This window comes from Schistocerca piceifrons, chromosome 7 (genome assembly GCF_021461385.2).
Source record: "Schistocerca piceifrons isolate TAMUIC-IGC-003096 chromosome 7, iqSchPice1.1, whole genome shotgun sequence".
Lineage (NCBI taxonomy): Eukaryota > Metazoa > Arthropoda > Insecta > Orthoptera > Acrididae > Schistocerca > Schistocerca piceifrons.
In genome coordinates, this window is record NC_060144.1 from 229,143,233 (window position 1) to 229,164,375 (window position 21,143).

Below are 21,143 nucleotides of genomic sequence, written 5' to 3' on the forward strand. Positions count from 1 at the left end.
CGGTCGTCCTGTCTTATTATTCCCTCTTGGTTCTTGTACATATTCTATATTACCTGTCTCTCCTTGTATCTTACCCCTATTTTTCTGAGAATTTCAAACATCTTGCACCATTTTACATTGTAGAACGCTTTTCCCAGTTTGACAAATCCTATGAACGTGTCTTGATTTTTCTTTGGTCCTGCTTCCATTATCAACCGCAACGTCAGAATTGCCCCTCTGGTGCCTTTACCTTTCCTAAAGCCAAACTAATCATCATCTAAAACATCCTCAATTTTCTTTTCCATTCTTCTTTATATTATTCTTGCAAGGAACTTGGATGCATGAGCTGTTAAGTTAATTGTGCGATAATTCTCGCACTTGTCAGTTTTTGCAGTCTTCGGAGTCGTGTGGATATACTTTTCCGAAAGTCAGATGGTATATCGCCAGACTCATACATTCTACACACCAACGTGAGTAACACTTTTGTTGCCACTTCCTCCAACGATTTTAGGAAATTATGGTGGAATGTTATCGTTCCCTTCTGCCTTATATGATCTTAACTCCTCCAAGGCTCTCTGTAATTCTGATTCTAATACTGGACCCCTATATCTTCTAAATCGACTTCTATTTCTTCTATTACATCATACAGATCTTCCCCCTGATAGAGGCCTTCAATGTACTCTTGCCAACTACCCGCTCTCTCCTCTGCATTCAGCAATGGAATTCCCATTGAACTCTTAATGTTCGCACCCTTGTCTTTAATTTCACCGAAGGTTATTTTGACTTTCCTATATGCTTCCTTCTTTCATCGACGAACTGAAGTATTTCTTCTGTTACTCATGGTTTCTTCGCAGTTAACTTCTCTGTACCTACGGTTTTCTTTCCAACTTCTATGATTGCCCTTCTTAGAGATATCAACTGTACTGCCTACTGAGCTATTTCTTACTGCAGTACCTATAACCTTAGATAACATCAACTGTATCTCGTTATGAACCATGGACCTTGCCGTTGGTGGGGAGGCTTGCGTGCCTCAGCGATACAGATAGCCGTACCGTAGGTGCAACCACAACGGACGGCTATCTGTTAAGACGCCAGACAAACGCGTGGTTCCTGAAGAGGGGCAGCAGCCTTTTCAGTAGTTGCAAGGGCAACAGTCTGGATGATTGACTGATCTGGCCTTGTAACAATAACCAAAACGGCCTTGCTGTGCTGGTACTGCGAACGATTGAAAGCAAGGGGAAACTACAGCCGTAATTTTTTCCAGAGGGCATGCAGCTCTACTGTATGGTTAAATGATGATGACGTCCTCTTGGGTAAAATATTCCGGAGGTAAAATAGTCCCCCATTCGGATCTCCGGGCGGGGACTACTCAAGAGGACGTCGTTATCAGGAGAAAGAAAACTCGCGTTCTACGGATCGGAGCGTGGAATGTCAGATCCCTTAATCGGGCAGGTAGGTTAGAAAATTTAAAAAGGGAAAGGGATAGGTTAAAGTTAGATATAGTGGGAATTAGTGAAGTTCGGTGGCAGGGGGAACAAGACTTTTGGTCAGGTGAATACAGGGTTATAAATACAAAGTCAAATAGGGGTAATGCAGGAGTAGGTTTAATAATGAATAAAAAACTAGGAATGGGCGTAAGCTACTACAAACAGCATAGTGAACGCATTATTGTGGCCAAGATAGACACGAAGCCCACGCCTACTACAGTAGTACAAGTTTATATGCCAACTAGCTCTGCAGATGACGAAGAAATTGAAGAAACGTATGATGAAATAAAAGAAATTATTCAGATAGTGAAGGGAGACGAAAATTTAATAGTTATGGGTGACTGGAATTCGGTAGTAGGAAAAGGGAGAGAAGGAAACGTAGAAGGTGAATATGGATTGGGGGTAAGAAATGAAAGAGGAAGCCGCCTGGTAGAATTTTGCACAGAGCACAACTTAATCATAGGTAACGCTTGGTTCAAGAATCATAAAAGGAGATTGTATACATGGAAGAATCCTGGAGATACTAAAAGGTATCAGATAGATTATATAATGGTAAGGCAGAGATTTAGGAACCAGGTTTCAAAGTGTAAGACATTTCCAGGGGCAGATGTGGACTCTGACCACAATCTATTGGTTATGAACTGTAGATTAAAACTGAAGAAACTGCAAAAAGGCGGGAATTTAAGGAGATGGGACCTGGATAAACTGACTAAACCAGAGGTTGTACAGAGTTTCAGGGAGAGCGTAAGGGAACAAATGGCAGGAATGGGGGACAGAAATACAGTAGAAGAAGAATGGGTAGCTTTGAGGGATGAAGCAGTGAAGGCAGCAGAGGATCAAGTAGGTAAAAAGACGAGTAGTAGAAATCCTTGGGTAACAGAAGAAATATTGAATTTAATTGATGAAAGGAGAAAATATAAAAATGCAGTAAATGAAGCAGGCAAAAAGGAATACAAACGTCTCAAAAATGAGACCGACAGGAAGTGCAAAATGGCTAATCAGGGATGGCTAGAGGATAAATGTAAGGATGTAGAGGCTTATCTCACTAGGGGTAAGATAGATACTGACTACAGGAAAATTAAAGAGACCTTTGGACAAAAGAGAGCCACTTATATGAATATCAAGAGCTCAGATGGAAACCCAGTTCTAAGCAAAGAAGGGAAAGCAGAAAGGTGGAAGGAGTATATAGAGGGTGTATACAAGGGCGATGTACTTGAGGACAATATTATGGAAATGGAAGAGGATGTAGATGAAGATGAAATGGGAGATATGATACTGCGTGAAGAGTTTGACAGAGCACTGAAAGACCTGAGTCGAAACAAGGCCCCGGGAGTAGACAACATTCCATTAGAACTACTGACGGTCTTGGGAGAGCCAGTCCTGACAAAACTCTACCATCCGGTAAGGAAGATGTAAGAGACAGGCGAAATACCCTCAGACTTCAAGAAGAATATAATAATTCCAATCCCAAAGAAAGCAGGTGTTGATAGATGTGAAATTACCGAACTATCAGTTTAATAAGTCACGGCTGCAAAATACTAACGCGAATTCTTTACAGACGAATGGAAAAACTAGTAGAAGCCGACCTTGGGGAAGATCAGTTTGGATTCCGTAGAAATACTGGAACACGTGAGGCAATACTGACCCTACGGCTTATCTTAGAGGCTAGATTAAGGAAAGGCAAACCTACGATTCTAGCATTTGTAGACTTAGAGAAAGCTTTTGACAATGTTGACTGGAATACTCTCTTTCAAATTCAGAAGGTGGCAGGGGTAAAATATAGGGAGCGAAAGGCTATTTACAATTTGTATAGAAACCAAATGGCAGTTATAAGAGTTGAGTGGCATGAAAGGAAAGCAGTGGTTGGGAAGAGGGTGAGACAGGGTTGTAGCCTCTCCCCGATGTTATTCAATCTGTATATTGAGCAAGCAGTGAAGGAAACAAAAGAAAAATTAGGAGTAGGTATTAAAATCCATGGAGAAGAAATAAAAACTTTGAGGTTCGCCGATGACATTGTAATTCTGTCAGAGACAGCAAAGGACTTGGAAGAGCAGTTGAACGGAATGGATAGTGTCTTGAAGGGAGGGTATAAGATGAACATCAACAAAAGCAAAACGAGGATAATGGAATGTAGTCTAATTAAGTCGGGTGATGTTGAGGGTATTAGATTAGGAAATGAGACACTTAAAGTAGTAAAGGAGTTTTGCTATTTGGGGAGCAAAATAACTGATGATGGTCGAAGTAGAGAGGATATAAAATGTAGACTGGAAATGGGAAGGAAATCGTTTCTGAAGAAAAGAAATTTGTTAACATCGAGTATAGATTTAAGTGTCAGGAAGTCGTTTCTGAAAGTATTTGTATGGAGTGTAGCCATGTATGGAAGTGAAATTTGGACGATAAATAGTTTAGACAAGAAGAGAATAGAAGCTTTCGAAATGTGGTGCTACAGAAGAATGCTGAAGATTAGATGGGTAGATCACATAACTAATGAGGAGGTGTTGAATAGGATTGGGGAGAAGAGAAGTTTGTGGCACAACTTGTCTAGAAGAAGGGATCGGTTGGTAGGACATGTTCTGAGGCATCAAGGGATCACCAATTTAGTATTGGAGGGCAGCGTGGAGGGTAAAAATCGTAGAGGGAGACCAAGAGATGAATACACCAAGCAGATTCAGAAGGATGTAGTTTGCAGTAGGTGCTGGGAGATGAAGCAGCTTGCACAGGATAGAGTAGCATGGAGAACTGCATCAAACCACAACACCAACAACATCTCGTCATTCCTTAGTACTTCCGTATCCCACTTCTTTGGGTATTGATTCTTCCTGTCTGATCTCTTAAACTTCAGTTTGCTCTTCACCACTACTACCTTGTGATCTGAATCTATATCTGCTCCTGGGAACGCCTTCCAATCCTTATCACCCGGTCTTTTCCAATGTATCTTCTCCTCTTGTGATTCTTGTACAGATTATTCGCTTTTAGTAGCTGAAATTTATTACAGAACTCGATTATTCTTTCTCCTCTCTCATTCCTAGTCCCAATCCCATATTTCTGCAACCTTTTCTTCTGCTTCTTCACTTACAACTGCATTCCATTCTCCATGACTATTAGAGTTTCATCACCCATTACGTACTGTATTACCCTTTCAGTATCCTCATATACTTTTTCTCTCTCTTCATCTTCAGCTTGAGACGTCGGCATATATACCTGTACTATCGTTCTCGGTTTCGGTTTGCTGTCGGTACTGATAAGAACAATACTATCACTGAACTGTTCACAGTAACATTCTGTTTACCCTACCTTCCTATTCATAACGAATTCTATTCCCGTTATACCATTTGCTGTTGCTGTTGATATTATCCTATACTCATCTGACCAGAAATCCTTGTCTTTTTTCCATTTAATTTCATTGATCCCTACTATATCCAGATTGAGCATTTCCATTTTCCTTTCCAGATTTTCTAGCTTGCCTACTACGTTCAAGCTTCTGAAATTCCACACCCCGACTCGTACAACGTTATCCTTTCGTTGGTTATTCAATCTTTCTCAAATGGTCACCTCCCCTTTGGCAGTCCCCTCTTAGGGTTCCGAACGGGGGACTATTCGGGAATCTTTTGCCAATGGAGAGATCATCATGACATTTTTTCAGTTACAGGCCACATGTCCTGTGGATAATCGTTATGTGTCTTTAATGCACTGATTTCCATTGCCTTCTTCATCCTCATGCCGTTGATCATTGCTGATTCTTCGTACCTTTAGGGGCAGTTTCCCACCCCAAGGAGAAGAGAGTGATCTGGACTTCAGTCCACTCTTCCGTTCTCTTTGAGAAGGCCGTTGGTAGAATGAGGGTGATTTCCTATGCCGGAAGTCTTCGACCGCCAGTGCTGGTTATTAATCAAAATTTAAACGGTGGGGTGTTTCGGACCCCGCACTGATTACGTTTTGATTACTGATCAAGGACGCTGCCCCCCTTCCTTTTTTTAAATCCCATTTTGTTCGTTGCATTTTCTTCGTTGTATTTGCTCGGGGCGGATGTTCCATGAAGCTTATTCAAATTCACTGTTGATCCATTCACTCAGCATTTTATTACATAGGGCAGTTAACCTTCTAACCGAACAGGCTGAGCTACCATGTCAGCTACTGGTAGACCACCATCGCATTTTACATACAACTAATAATTTCCAAGAATTATCGATATGATTTCTTCAAACCGAAAAAAGGTCCGAGCACTACTCGCAAAGTTTTAAGGATGCAAAGATATACTGGCGTATGTGGGGTACCGCAAATAAGCCCACTGTAATTTTTCGTGGCCGAATTTTGGGGAACAAATCGGTTTATACTTGGGTCTGTATGGCTGATCAGGCGTCACGCGGCCCGCTTGCCAGCAGGTGATTGTATATCGACGATGGTATATCTATTGACAATGTGTTCTCTAGTATCATTCTTCTAAAATTGGCTCGTATGATTCAGCTTCTGTATGTACACTATTTGATTTTCTTGCTGCATTACATTGTCCATTCATTTAGACAGTCACGTGGATGGCACACTTTCGACTTATGTACCTCTGAAATCGATAATACATTGCAAATATTAATATGGTAAATAAAGACAGCTGACTAGAATATTTCGAAAGTATTTTATTATTTGGAATGTTTTGCCGATTGTGGCGAAATCTCAGCCTTCTATCATGTTTTTCCTCGAAGGAGCAATTGTTCGTAGTTTGTTGTCTAGTGGTCAGCGTCGCTGCCTCTAGGTCGCGGAGTCCCTGATTCGATTTCTGGTCGGGTAACACAATTTATTTGTTATACGTGAATGCAGGATTTCTCGGCGATTTTCATATATGAAGTCTTCACGGGTTTTCAGTCGCGTAGCGTCGTCGTCTCGTAGCAACGTTTCGATGGAATACGTCTCCATCATCTTCAGGCGATGTGTCGGGATATCTGCTGTTGCTCTCATCTGTTACTTTCCCCTCTTTGGGGAACTGAGAGGGGGAGCTCTTGTAGCCTTTCGGCTTTTACTCCTCTGTGTACGTGTGTGTGTGATTATATCTGTAGTTTTTTTTTTGTGTCTGTGAAATGTGATGACTGTTCTGTTTGTGTCTGGTATTTGCCTGAGGTTGGCGAGATGTTTGGTGTTATGTGGGAAGGGGCAGGATTAGGGATTGGATATTTGGGATTTTCTCTTCGACTTAAGGCGTCGAAGATCGTCATGGGGCGCTTGTGCTTGTCGCGGGACATGTCATACCGACCTAGGAAGTGGATGAGGGCGTTTCCTGATCTGGAAGAACCCTCATAGAAGGCCCTTGCCAGATCTTGAAAACGCTCTCTCAGGAGTGGGATTTCGGCTACGGCGTGCAGATCCAAGAGGTAAATGTAATGCCGTCCTGAGGGCGCGGTTCTGCAGACTCTGGAGTTTGTCCAGGTGCTGCTTTTCCGCGTATCTCCAGACTGGGCACGCATATTCCATTACTGGCCGGATCAGGGCCTGGTAGACGTTTACTGCTACTGGGCAGGGAAGGAAGCTGGTTGAGTTCAGGATTGGGTATAGGATGGACATTCTGGCGCAGACCTTCTTGTGGACCTCGCCTATGTCGGGTTTCGAAATAAGACGAGAGTCCAAGGTTACGCCAAGGTACTTGGCGGTTCTGCGCCAGGGGAGTTGGGTTCCATTTAGGTGAAGATGGAGGGGGGGGGGGGACGTTGAGGAGGTTCGCGCCTTCCGAGCCTGCGGGTAATCAGCATAGCCTGTGTCTTTTCAGAGTTGATGGTGATATGCCAGCGACAGGCCCAAGTTTCTGTGTCATCTAAAACCCTTTGTAGCCTACGGATGACCAGGTCCTTGTTCGCATTTCTCATGTAGAAGGCTGTGTCGTCTGTGTACTGTGCAGTGCGCACCAGGGGGGCCGTTGGAGTGTCCACAGTGTACAGACTGTACAAAATGGGCCCCAGGACCGATCCCTGTGCCACCCCAGCACGAATACGCCTTTTGAAGGAGGTGGCAGTTTCTACTTTGACGGAGAAAGTTCTATTCGTGAGATAGCTTTTGATCAGCTTAAATATGCTCCCAGGAAACCCTTGCGTGTACAACTTGTAAAGTAGCCCTCTATGCCATACTGAGTCAAAGGCTTTGGCTACATCTAGTAGCACTATCCCGCAGTAGCCTATGTGGTTGAACCCCTCTGTGGCTGCTTCAACCACTCTCATGACCTGTTGTGGGGCAGAGTGGTTCTGCCGGAACCCAAATTGGAAATCCGTCCGAAGTTGCTCTCTGGTAATATGTTCCTGTATGGGTCTTAGCAGGAGGCGCTCGTAGATCTTGCTGAGAGTTGGCAAGAGGCTAATCGGCCTGTAGTGCTGCGGGAATAGAGGGTCTTTCCCTGGTTTGTGTATCAAGACTACTTCCGCATGTTTCCAGCAAGCTGGGAACTCGCGGGATGGAGCAATCTCGTTGAGGACGTTCGTGAGGTGTGTGATCGCCGTGGGTGGGAGATTTTTGACTAACTGATTGGTGACACTGTCGTGTCCTGGTGCCTTTTTTGTGGGAGGGACCTAATTACTTTTGCCACGTCCTCGGGGGCGAAAAGTGTGGATTCATCCTCTTGGTCCTCCTCAGAAAAGAGGAAGACGGCCAGTTGACGACTGACCACCTCTTTGTGCGCTTCATCCTGGGGTTCTGCCGCTTGAAACTGTTTCTCGAAGGAGTCGGCGAGGGCGTTGTCTCCAGCATGGCTGTAAACCAGACCCCGCTCACCGTGCAGTGGCGGCATCCGAGCGCGTCTTTTTGTGAACTGTTTGGTTGCTTGCCATAGTGTATGATAGTCTACTTTGAGAGCTGTGAGACGGTTTTGCCATTGCTGGTTTCTGTGCTCATTGAGTGCTACCTTCAGTTCTCTCTGTAGACGATTGAGCAGCGTCCTGGTGGCCTGATTTCTGGTGATCTTCCACTCTTATTGCCACTGTGTTCTTGTGTCGAATTTGAGCTAGCAAGTGTTCCGGGAGTTGTATTTGCGGCGGTGGGCTTATTACTATATTTTTGTTGCGTGTTTTTGTTGTGGGGAACGTGTAGTGGGGTATGTTTTTGTTATTGAAAAGTGTCTTGATGTGGTGTAGTTTTCTAGTGTATGTAGCGTAATTTTTATTTTGTCTCCACCGGCAGGTTTTGCCTGGAAGCTGCCTCCCCTGATTTCTGTTTTCAGTAACTCGAAGAGCTCCTCGTAATTCTGAGAAAACTCAGTGACAATCGGGGGGGAGGTGGTGGGTGACTTGATTCTGTGTTTGTGATTCTGTTGTGTTGTTTTGTGTTGTCTCTGGCTCATCAGCCACCGCCTGACATCTGTTCGGGGTGGGTTCCACTCTCCGGGCCGCCGGAAGCCTTGGATGGCGAAAGGTTTTCTTCGTCAGCACGAAACGATCCGAGTCCTGCCCGGTTACGTGGTTCCCTTCCAGTTCAGTTGTTTCCTGGTCCCCTCCCAGGGCGACGACAGGTGCTGTCGGGGGCGCAGGTTCCTCACAGGGTGATGGAGTGGTTGGGGTGGGGGTGGGGGTGGTGGAGTCCTTCTTTCCCTTGGAGTGCTTCTCCTTCCTGTCATTCCTTGCACGCCGCTGTTTGGATGTGGTGGACTTGTGTGTGTGTGGGGGGGGGGGGGGATTTAAGATATTTGGAATGGGTGGAAGGCTGAGACGAGGGGGTGGGTTTGGGGAGGATTTTGGTCGGCAGACGGGTTGTCTGCTTGCCATTATTCAGGAATGCAATATAGTCTGGAAGTGTGTCGGTGGCGTTGGCAAGCAGGAGCGGACTTAGGACGAGGGGAGGAGGGGCCGGATCGCAAGTACTGACGATGTATTTTGTTGTCGGCGTAAGTAAATACCGTCGGTCGCGGGCTGATATCTCTGCCGGACCGCTGTCCGCTTCCCCTCCGCCGGCCAATCACGCGCCCGCGAAATCGCCCGATGCGCCTGGATCGGCCGGTGGTGGTGGTGGTGGTGGTGGTGGTGGTGGTGGTGGTGGTGGTGGGGGGGGGGGGGACGCGTGTGCGGGGTTCGGGTCCCGACGTCCGTCTCTGTCTGCTCCGTCTGTGGCCCGTGGTGGAACGGAACGTTCTTCTCTGATTTTCCTGATTGTAGGCTCCGAGGCTGTGCTGAGACGGTAACTACTGTCGCGGTTGATTAGGTTGTCGTGTAACCGTATTTCTATGGACTCTTTGATAACTGAGTCCAAAAATCCGTTTGTACTGCATATTTTCTTTGTGTCCTCGAAATCGAAGGTGTGTTTCTTGTCAATACTATGTTCCGCCACTGCGGATTGTCGTACATTTTATGTGCTTGGGGACTGGGTGTTTGTGTTGTTTGTTTTATCCTAATCATATCATGCCATCCTCATCGACGCACAAGTCGTCGAAGTGGCGTCAAATAGAAGGGCTTGCACCACGCTGCCGAACGACCGTAGTACGGTCCTATACGATCTCGTCATTTCATTTCGAGGAGAACTAGAAGCTAGCTGTTGTCTATGTTTTTGGTCTCTTGCACTACAGGTGAAGTGGTGGATCACGTTCAACGAACCGAAAGAGGTGACCCGCGGCTACGGTGAGAACGACAAGGCACCGCGCATCAACACCCACGGCATCGGCGAGTACCTGTCTGCGCACACCATCCTGCTGGCGCACGCCAGGACCTACCACATGTACGATGAGGAGTTCCGTGCCACGCAACAAGGTAATTATAGTGTGCGTTAAATTAAATGGCATCTGACTTTTAAGATCCGAAGATGCGAAATTGTCGCAACAAGTAGAACTCGAGTGAAATACACCAAGAGGTAATTAATGTAGAGTAATGAAATTTTGGAAATGCATTTGTTCAGGTGACGTATTTAATGGATTACCTTGCAAGATCACAGTTAAATGTACGCGCAGGAAAAGACATTGCAAATGTGAAACTATGGTAGTTTAATAACCGGTGTAACCGCCAGAATGTTGACTGCAAACATGCTAACGCGCAAGCAGTGTGTCGTACAGGCGCCGGATGTCAGTTTGTGGGATGGAGTTCCATGCCTGGTCGGTGAATACAGGGACAGTTAATGCAGCTTGTGGATGATCTCGCTATAGTTATGTCCGACAATGTCCCATATGTGCTCTGTTGGAGACAGATCTTGACAGGGAGCAGTCCAAGCTACACTCTGTAGAGCATGTTGGACTACGACAGCGGTATGTGGGCGAGCGTTATCGTGTTGGAAAACACTCCCTGGAAAACCGTTCATGAATGGCAGCACAACAGGTCGAATCAACAGACACGTACAAATTTGCAGTCAGGACGTATGTGATAACCACGAGAGAGCTCCTGCCGGCATACAAAATCGTAGCCCAAATCATAACTCCATGTGTAGGTCCAGTTTGTCTAGACGGAAGACAGATTGTTTGCGTGTACTCAACTGGCGTTCTTCTAACCAACATACGGCCATCACTAGCAGCGAGCCAGAACTAGCTTTCATCAGAAAACACAACGGACATACACTCTGCTCTCAAATGAGATCTCGCTTGACGTCACTGAAGTCGCAAGTGGCGGTGGTTTGGGGTCAGCGGAATGTTCACTACAGAGCATCCGACTCGGATCTGTCCTTGAAGTAGCCGATTTGTAACGGTTCGTTCTGTCACTTTGGTGCTGACTGCTGCTCGAATTATTGCTGCAGATGCAGTATTATGTGCAACAGCCATACGCTGATAATTATATAATTATATTATAGTTTTAATCAGCCTATCCTTTTGGGCTGTATGTACCTATCAATGGCAATGTTCTCAACATTCAAACATGTTGATTACCTTGTACTAATTCGTTTCTGATCTGTGTTAACGGAATTTCTAAACAAAGGGATGTGTTTCAGCGCTCAAGATTTACGATATTACTGTTGAAAATTTTGATGATTGCTGTTTTTAGGTCAGACTATTCTTTCAAAATAATGTTAAGATGATTTCGGAAATATGTGAAAATTCGTATTTCTTCCAAAATGTTTACCAGATTGCCGTTTCCGTTAGCGCGTAGCTTAGGAATGCTAGACGACTCAGGGGCAAGTACGCACACTGGGTAATCGTCTGACTCTGTCAGGTTGTGGCTAGCACAGTGATAGGTGCAGACCTGATCCTCTGACGTCACAATCCAAGAGGACGGCAAGTGACAGCACTCTTACCTATCCCATGACAAGCCACGCTTTCCCCATCTTCTTTTCCTTCCTCTCTCCAGTTAACAACAGCGTAATATTAAAATGAACATTTTGTCACAGTGTAGTATAAATAGCTCGCATCAAAATGAAACACCCAGTCACAAGGCAGTCGCAGAGAAGCCATACTGACAATGCTCAAAAGTATTCGAAAGATCTAAAACTGTAGAATTTCCATGTCTAAAATTCGTCAGTTGAATACACACACACACACACACACACACACACACACACACACACACACACACACACGCACACAGCCATCAAAATGGTGCCTGAAACATGTTCACGAACTCTCAAATTAAGTACTCAAGCACTATTTTTGTCTCTAAATAGTTATGAAACATATGTAGCTAAGGAATAACATTTTTCGGGCCTACGCTTTGTAAATCAAATACTTCAAATTTAAATTGTTCTATAATGTGTGTCAAGGGTTTCAATGTTAATTCAATGACTAAAGTGTCTGCAGAAATACATCAACAACAAAAAATGCAATGTTTATGTTAAGTGGCACAATTTTATTTTCCACCTACTCTCATTTCCGTCAAATTGCTGCCTAAAACATAATTGCGAACTCTCAGATGAAGGGCCCCAATGTTATTTTCATGCCTGAGTTCTTAAAAAAAACACAAGTGAATGAAAAATATTATCCTAAGCAGGTAACTTTTTTGGCATGCACTTTGTATCAGGACCAGTGGGTCTTCAAATTAAATATTTTCACATCTAAGTAGTTCTGTGTTGCTTGTCAAGTGTTATAATGGTATTGCCATGGCTGAAATACGAAAAGGGTGTCAAAATTTCAATTTGAGGCAATGTTAATCGTGGTTCGTAGAACAAGCTGACATCACCTGATGGTTTTAAAATTTTTACCACAAAGTTACACCTTAGGAAGCAACAGAAAAATACAGCGATAATACTTATAAATAAAAATGTAAATGTCGTGTGATAACAGTTATTGTTTCACTACAAAAGAGTCAGGATTACTCAAGCTTTTGTACAATAACAACATTCGAGACAGGTTGCAATGTTTACCGATTCTCTCTAAAACGTTTGCCGACTGTATTTCTCATAATAAACTAATAAATGATACTACAATGTCTAATCAAAATATCTGATGTAAAAACACATTCAAAATCGACAAAAGACAAATGAACTGGCCAAACACGTTTTTAGGAATGATGGAAGAAGGTGTTTTGATGACACGTTTATTACGATACAACACTCAAACTGTATATTTTCATAATACGAAAGGACAAGGTCCTAATGCAACGTGTTTATATTCAGCATACCATGACCAAAGATGATTATGGAACAGGTTGTCGAACAGGTTGTCAGGGGACTGATACATAATTTCCACAAAACATATAGTCTTTATTTTACACTTTTTATTCGACCGTGCTTCGCAACGAGAGTTAAAGACGGACCGCTCTTTACCGGTGTCTTTTACGGTTTCATATCTTCGTTCTTAAAAATGGGGGACATTGAATGATCACTTTGTCAACAAATTCGCTTTTCCTAGTCAAGAAGTTGAATATAAATGAAATCTGTGTAGACAAGCGAAGATATGTCCGGAAGAACAAACACCATGGTCGATCATGACAGCCGTGAAGAATCAAATTTAAGTGAATTACAAACATCAGCTGTGTACGGGACGTTGATAAAAATCGGCAGGAGGAGTTGAAAATGTGTGCCTTACCGGGATCTCCTACTTCCTAGGGAGGTGCTCTAACTCTTTTTTTTCAGTTTTTTTTATTGCAGAGGGCAGCTAACCCTCTGAGCGACCACGCTGAGCTACCATGCCGGCTAACTCCAAAGCCACCGAGGACACAGGAATCAGCGCGGCTGCACGGACTTACCGCGAGCGTGCCCCCACAGCAGTCTCAACTTACTCCAGACACTACGAGAGTACAACTACCCTGCTCATTAATCTCAATGCTCGTGGCAAATCCTGTTCCCACATGAGTTCAAGAGTGTGCGTGCATCTGCACGACCATTAAGGTTAATGGGCAGGGAGCACTACTTTCGTAGTGTGTGCACTAAGAGTAAGTTGAGAATGTGGGTCTGCTTGGGGGGGGGGGGGGGGGAGCTTGGGGTAAGTCCGCGCTACCGACTTGTTTCTGTGTTACCGGTGGCTTAGGGGTTATAATGCATTGTAAGCAGGAGACCCAGGGCTCGAATCCCAGTCGGGCACACATTTTTCAACACTTCCCGTTGATATCTGCGTTGTATACACAGCTGATGTTTGTAATTCATTGAAATTTCATTTAATTCTGTGACCGACGTAAACGTCCGAAAATACTACTGTCAACGAGTTAAAGAAACCTAAGAGTGCCATATGTTGGGTCTTTGGTGAACTAGAAAATGATTGGTTCTTTGGTGTACAACGAACTAACAATGCCATATATTGGTTTTTGCTGTAGTACGCAGTCACTAAGATAAACATCCGAACTAATAAGCTGAGCAGAGTCCTTCAACTTTAAATTACGATATCCTTTTCTTTCGTAATCCGTTTTTGATTAAATGAAGCCTATACGTTGTCCCAAGACACATGCATACTACCTGTGGAAACCCCATGAAAATCGTATGCAGTTTTGAAGATTTGCGTTTTCAAACAAACAGACAAGACAATTTTCAAGTTTTATTAGTTCTACAGAAGGTATAGACATATAGATATATACTGTCAGTATTGTAGTAAGCTACTTTGCCCATTACCTTACAGTTTCTACCCCTTTTTATGAAATTTTCTTCTGTTATCACATGATCGATCTCGTTTTGCTTTGGTTTATTCTTCGCTTATGCGACTACATCCTTTTCGGTACTCCAGTGAGAAACTATCGACTTTGGACACCTATAATTGGTCGCATTATTGGTTGTACTGACATAATTTGCTAATATGATCGTCTGTAGAGTCTCCAGTTGTACTTTACGTATTATGTGAGATAAGAGTTCTCGCACAGGCTTCAGTTATCGAACTGCATCTCCCTCCTACCATTCGGTGTCCTTTCAAAACGAAGCGCCGCACCCCCCCCCCCCCCACCCCCCTCCACTACAGCGCCATCTATGGACACACAGCAGCAAGCGTAATTATTTTGTGCTTTTGTGCGTATGCTACTCTGTACACTCATAAACAAATACACCTTCTTACACAGTGGGCTTCATTTTTTATGTCGAACAGATTCTTACAGAACTAAATTAAAATAGCTCCCCTGCCCAAGATTTCTTGAGACTCCCCTTGATTATGTGTTAATTGCTGGGATTTATAACCCCCTCCTAAATACTCCCAATTGAGACTTCCTCTGCGCCACTACGAGGTTGCGAGGTATTTGGCTGAACATGAGTCATTATTCGAACGGCCCACTGCTTATAGACAATGGAAAGTATATTCAAATACGTGTGGGAAGCAGCTGTTGTGATGAAATGAAGACAGTTGCCGGCAAGCGACAGTAATGGTGATGTCCACCAATTCATTCTTAGTGTTGGTGCCCATCAGAGGAGGATTATTTACACACATCTTAGTGGATAGAGTTCCAGCTTCGGTAGAGCCTACACCGTAATGTATGATATCCACCTCAGTTGCCGAATGGTGACCGTCGCTGCTTTCGTTGCTGAAAGATCCAAGTTCGATTACCAGGACCTCCTAAGATGTTTTACGAGATTCAGAGGTGTTGTACGGGGCCCACTCAAGCCTTGTAAGGGCAAATGAAGAGCTGCTTGAATAAAGAAGACGGGACATTATCAGGATTCTTGTACTGGCAATACAGGTTGAAAGGATTATCGAGATGCAGTTCACATCACTCCTTGTATTGCTTTGTAAGCAGCAGTCGGCCAGCTGGAACAGGGCTAAGGAGTGTTGCATGAGTGGTTTTTAGATTATGATGATATCTGTGAAGTAACCGCAATATGGTGAACTTAATGAGGGAACATTCTGGGCAATAGCTTGAGAAAATTTTTTTACTCATAGCCATAGGGAACAGATAGAAAGTATTCAAAACCACCATATCCTGACTTGCCTCAAATGCTCAGAAACGTTGTGGCGAGTTTTAGCAAAAACGACTCTTCAGTTGTGTATAAATTTAAGACATATTGTTACTCATGTATTCTGTTGTCTGTTTTCAGGAAGGGTCAGCATAACGCTGAACCAAGATTTTTGCATACCGAAGGACGATTCAGAGGAGAATAAAGACGCTGCCGACAGATGCAATCAGTTCGAAGTGAGTTGAAGGCTGCACATGTTTGATAGCTAATTATCTAACACTATAATCCTAAGCATTGTATGAGAACGTGAAGTGTTGAACCTTTATAAGAAATGCAAATATGTATTTTAATGCTTAAGGCGTTAATTTCTAGAATTTCACTCTTATATTCATTCATTGTACTTAAACCAAATATCGACACTTTGTGGGTATTGTTTGAGAGTTTAACAGTCGGTGTCCTAATACTGAAAAGGGGAGCGCAATTCCAAGTTTTTCTACTTAAGATGTGTCGGATATCGACCTTCACAACATGCTGTTGCAAGTGAAACTTCACAGTGACCCACTAGTACCTATGTTCTAGTTCGAATGACATCTTCCTTGCTAATATACTGGGATAGAACATAATAATAAGAATCCCTAGTGAAGAGAAACAACTGAAAGAGTTGAAAGTAAATACGTCGCCAGGTCCTCACTGAATCCCAGTTCGGTTTTACAAACGGTACTCTGCAGCATTGGTCCTTTACTTATCTTGCATTTACAACGAATCTCGAGCCTAGTGCAAAGTTCCAAGCGACTGGGAAAAAAAGCGCAATTGACTCCTGTATATAAGAAGGGTAGCACAATGGATCCACAAAATTACAGACCAATGTCCTCAACATCGGCTTGATACAGATTTCTTGACCATATTCTCTGTTCGAATACAACAAATTTATTTGAGAGGAAAAAGTGTCTGTCCACTTTAGATTTTCAGAAAGCGACATTTTTGCGAAACTAAGCTTGAACTTTTCTCACATGATATCCTTCGAACAGTGGATGAACTTCAGCAGGCGAATTCCATATTCCTAGAGTTCCGTAAAGCATTTGACACGATGCCGCACTGCGGACTGTTAAAGAAGGAGCAAGCATAAAGAACAGCGGTTCGAAGACTTTATAAGCAACAGAACCCAGTATACTCTCTTCAACGGCCGAAGTTCATCAGTGACAATGATATTGTCAAGAGTGTCCCAGGGAGGTCTGACAGAGCGGCTGTTAATTTTATTTGTATATACATAAATGAACTGGCGGACAGGGTAGGCAACTGCCTGCGGCTGTTTGCTGATGATGCTGTGATGCACTGGAAAGTGTCGTCGTTGAGTGACTATCGGAGGATACAAGAGGAATTAGAAAAAACAATTCTATTTCCTATGATGAATGGCAGCTAGCTCTCAATGTAGAAAAATGTAAGTTAATGCAGGTGAGTAGGAAAACAATCCGATAATGTTCGAGTATAATACTAGTAGTGTGCTGCCTAACACAGTCACGTCGATTATATTCCTAGGGGTAACGTTGCAAAGCAGTATGAAATGGAACGAGCCTGTAAGGAATGTAGTAGAGAAGGCGAATGGTCGACTTCGGTTTATTGGCAGAATTTTAGGAAAGTGTGGTTCATCTGTAAAGGAAACAGCAAATAGGACACTTGTGGGAATCATTGTTGAGTACTACTCGAGTGTTTGGGATCACCACCAGGTCGAATTAAAGGAAGACATCGAAGTAGTTCAGAGGCGGTCTTCTAGGTTTGTTACCGGTGGGTTCGAACAACTAGACGGAAGGCGACGTTCTTTTCGAGAAGCACTATTGAGAAAATTTAGAGACTCGGCATTTGAGACTAATATGATTACGAAGTCTTTCGCGACGGAGTCTAGATCTACATGACTACTCTTCAATTCACATTTAAGTGCTTGGCAGAGGGTTCATCGAACCACAATCATACTATCTCTCTATCATTCCACTCCCGAACAGCGCGCGGGAAAAACGAACACCTAAACCTTTCCTTTCGAGCTCTGATTTCTCTTATTTTATTTTGATGATCATTCCTACCTATGTAGGTTGGACTCAACAAAATATTTTCGCATTCGGAAGAGAAAGTTGGTGACTGAAATTTCGTAAATAGATCTCGCCGTGACGAAAAACGTCTTTGCTTTAATGACTTCCATCCCAATTCGCGTATCATATCTGCCACACTCTCTCCCCTATTACGTGATAATACAAAACGAGCTGCTCTTTTTTGCACCCTTTTGATGTCCTCCGTCAATCCCACCTGGTAAGGATCCCACACCGCGCAGAAATATTCTAACAGAGGACGAACGAGTGTAGTGTAAGCTGTCTCTTTAGTGGACTTGTTGCATCTTCTAAGTGTCCTGCCAATAAACCCAACCTTTGGCTCGCCTTCCCCACAATATTATCTATGTGGTCTTTCCAACTGAAGTTGTTCGTAATTTTAACACCCAGGTACTTAGTTGAATTGACAGCCTTGAGAATTGTACTATTTATCGAGTAATCGAATTCCAACGGATTTCTTTTGGAACTCATGTTGATCACCTCACACTTTTCGTTATTTAGCGTCAACTGCCACCTGCCACACCATACAGCAATCTTTTATAAATCGCTTTGCAACTGATACTGGTCTTCGGATGACCTTACTAGACGGTAAATTACAGCATCATCTGCGAACAACCTAAGAGAACTGCTCAGACTGTCACCCAGGTCATTTATATAGATCAGGAACAGCAGAGGTCCCAGGACGCTTCCCTGGGGAGTCCTTGCATAAAAAGTTCTCGGTTTACTTGCCGCGTCAAATTTTAATCTGGCCACATGACAATGAGGCACTGCAGCAGTTTGTTGATCATTTGAATGGTGTACATCAGAACATACGATTTACAGTGGAGGTGGAGAAGGATGGGAAGTTACCCTTCTTAGACGTGCTGGTGGAGCGAAAATCAGATGGACGTCTCGGACATTCTGTGTACAGAACACCGACGCATACAGATTTATATCTAATCGCACGTAGTTTTCACCACCCAGCTCAGAAGAGAGCTATGGTGAATACCTTGGTACACAGAGCAAGGACTATTTCGGACAAGGATCATCTCGGCTCCGAGATTAACCATCTGACGATGGTATTCAGAAAAAAATGGATATTCCGATCGTGATATCAGATCCACTCTGGTGAAGAAACCTAGGAAGGACGCTCTTCGAACAGATGAAGAGGACCAACACATCGCGCGGCTACCATTCCGCGGTGCAACGACCAGCAAGATCGGCAGAGTCCTGTGCCGGCAGGGAATCAGACCAGTCTTCCGGCCGCCCAGGAAGATTAAGGAAATGATGCGACCGTTGAAAGACAATCTCGGCCTGAGAGTACCGGGAATTTACAGCATTCCTTGCGAGTGTGGCAAAAATTATGTGGGCCAGTCTATAAGAACTGTTGCCGATCGCTGTGTGGAACATCAGCGTCACCTGAAAAACAGGTATCTAGAAAAATCAGCGGTGGCTGAGCGCAGTTTGTTAAATAAACATAAGATTTTATTCTATGAAACAAGACTACTTGCTCACGCTTCAAACTATTGGGACTCTGTCATTAGGGAAGCAGTTGAAATTAGACTCTGTGAAAATATTTTCAACAGGGACTCCGATTATGCACTCAGCAATACATGGAAGCGCGCAATTGACAAAGAAAGAGCGCAGAGGGAGACTTCTTACATCCCTCGCAGTTCTCCGCCTGTTGCGATGGATGGCACTGCAAGCAACGCTGGATAAAGCGCGCAAACAAAATCTATGGATATAGAGGCCGCCACCTCGGTACGCACCGTTTTCACCGTTACGTCATCCAGCCAATGCAAAGCTGTCTACTGCTCATAAAAGCGGAAGCCTCACCGGTCCACGATAGTCAGTTTTACCCCTGACGAAGATGACTGAGGTAGTCATCGAAAGCTTGGGATGTTATCCTAATTTGACGCGGCAAGTAAACCGAGAACTTTTTATGCAAGGCATTTGAGACTGACAGCAAAACGATTCTACTGCCGCCAATGTACGTTTTGTGCAAGGGCCATGAAGATCAAAGAGACTAGGGCTCGTACGAAGGCTCTGTTTTCGACTGGAACAGGAAAGGAAAATACTGGTAGTGGTACAGGGTAAATTCCGTCACACACCATATGGTGTCTTGCGGAGTATGTATGTGAATGTACATGTGGAACAATCGAAACGTGTCGAATGTTCAGATTAATTACGTTACATCTTATTTTTTTGGAGCCATTTCCGTCAGATCACCGAAGTTCAGCGCTTTCGGGATTGGCTAGCACTTGGATAAGTGACTGTCCAGGTTTACCAACCGCTGTTGGCAAGTGGGATGCACTTTGTGCTTGTGAGGTCAATTGAGGCGCTACTTCACTGAGAAGTGGTGGCTACGGTCACGAAAACTGACAACTGCTACGATATCGGTGTTCTGACCACGTGCCTCTCCAGCTCCACGTCCAGTGACACTACCGTTAGAGGATGACATGGCTGTCGGTCGGTACCGTTGAGCCATATGAGACCTGTTCGGACGGAGAGAGTATAGAGTGCTACTTCGCCGATGTGACACGTCTCAGAGCCAGCTGCATCTTCCCTCAGCCTGAGGCCTTATTACAAAAAGGTAAAGGGTATTCCAAAATCTTTGCATCATGCGTCTAGGCATGATAGACCACGTCATGAGGAACAATTTTTGTTTGAGAGAAAACGCTCGCTGACGCTTCCCGGCGACACAAGACGTTCCTAAGTTCTCGACAATCCTGGGACGACAAGATATCACCGAAGCAGCATGGTCTACTAACCTGATGTGCTATGAACTGTTCCTCAGTAAATTGATAGGGCAATTTATAACAAGAAAATCCTAAAAAGGTATGTCTGCAAGCGGAGAAGGATATTTTAGAAGTGAACAGGAACTTTAAATTTGGTTGGACCTGCACCTTTCGGACGAAGCATCACGGAGAGATTTACTACTGAAATGTCGAGAGAGTACTTTCCGGTAAGAGTCGGGCAATATACTAATTCCTCTCACACACGTCTCACAAAATGGTCACAACGAAAAAATTCGAAAAGTTAGAGCCAGTACAGAGATATACCGACAGTCATTCTTTCCACGCGCTCTTCGCTAATAAAATAAGGAAGGGGGACTTGCGGAGTATTAATATATATTTATAACGTCCGGAAAACAGACCTCCCGTATTTCAGAAGGTTAATATAAGCAAATAAAAAAATACATAGAAAATACTTTGATTAGTGAACAACAATGCTATACCATTTTACGTTAACTGGTTTTAAAAACTATGTCTGGTAAATGGAGTCCTCCAATGCTGATATACTGACAGATTCTTCCAGGAAGCTGTCCGTAGTTCTTCGTATCACTTCCGGTGGAATGGCAGACACTTCCTTGGTGATTGGCTCCTTCAGAGTTTGCAAGGTTGTGCGGCGATGTTTGTTCACTTCA

At 43.8% G+C, this 21,143-nt stretch overlaps 1 protein-coding gene across 1 annotated transcript in view; it reads left to right on the plus strand.

Moving 5' to 3' along the window:
• The window catches only part of LOC124805569 (myrosinase 1-like), a 128,157-nt gene that overhangs the window by 46,761 nt on the left and 60,253 nt on the right, over positions 1-21,143 (plus strand). Inside the window, exons 5-6 of the mRNA XM_047266135.1 lie at positions 9,991-10,171; positions 15,783-15,877. Coding sequence (XP_047122091.1) covers positions 9,991-10,171; positions 15,783-15,877 — 276 coding nt within the window. The remainder of the gene's footprint in view (positions 1-9,990; positions 10,172-15,782; positions 15,878-21,143) is intronic.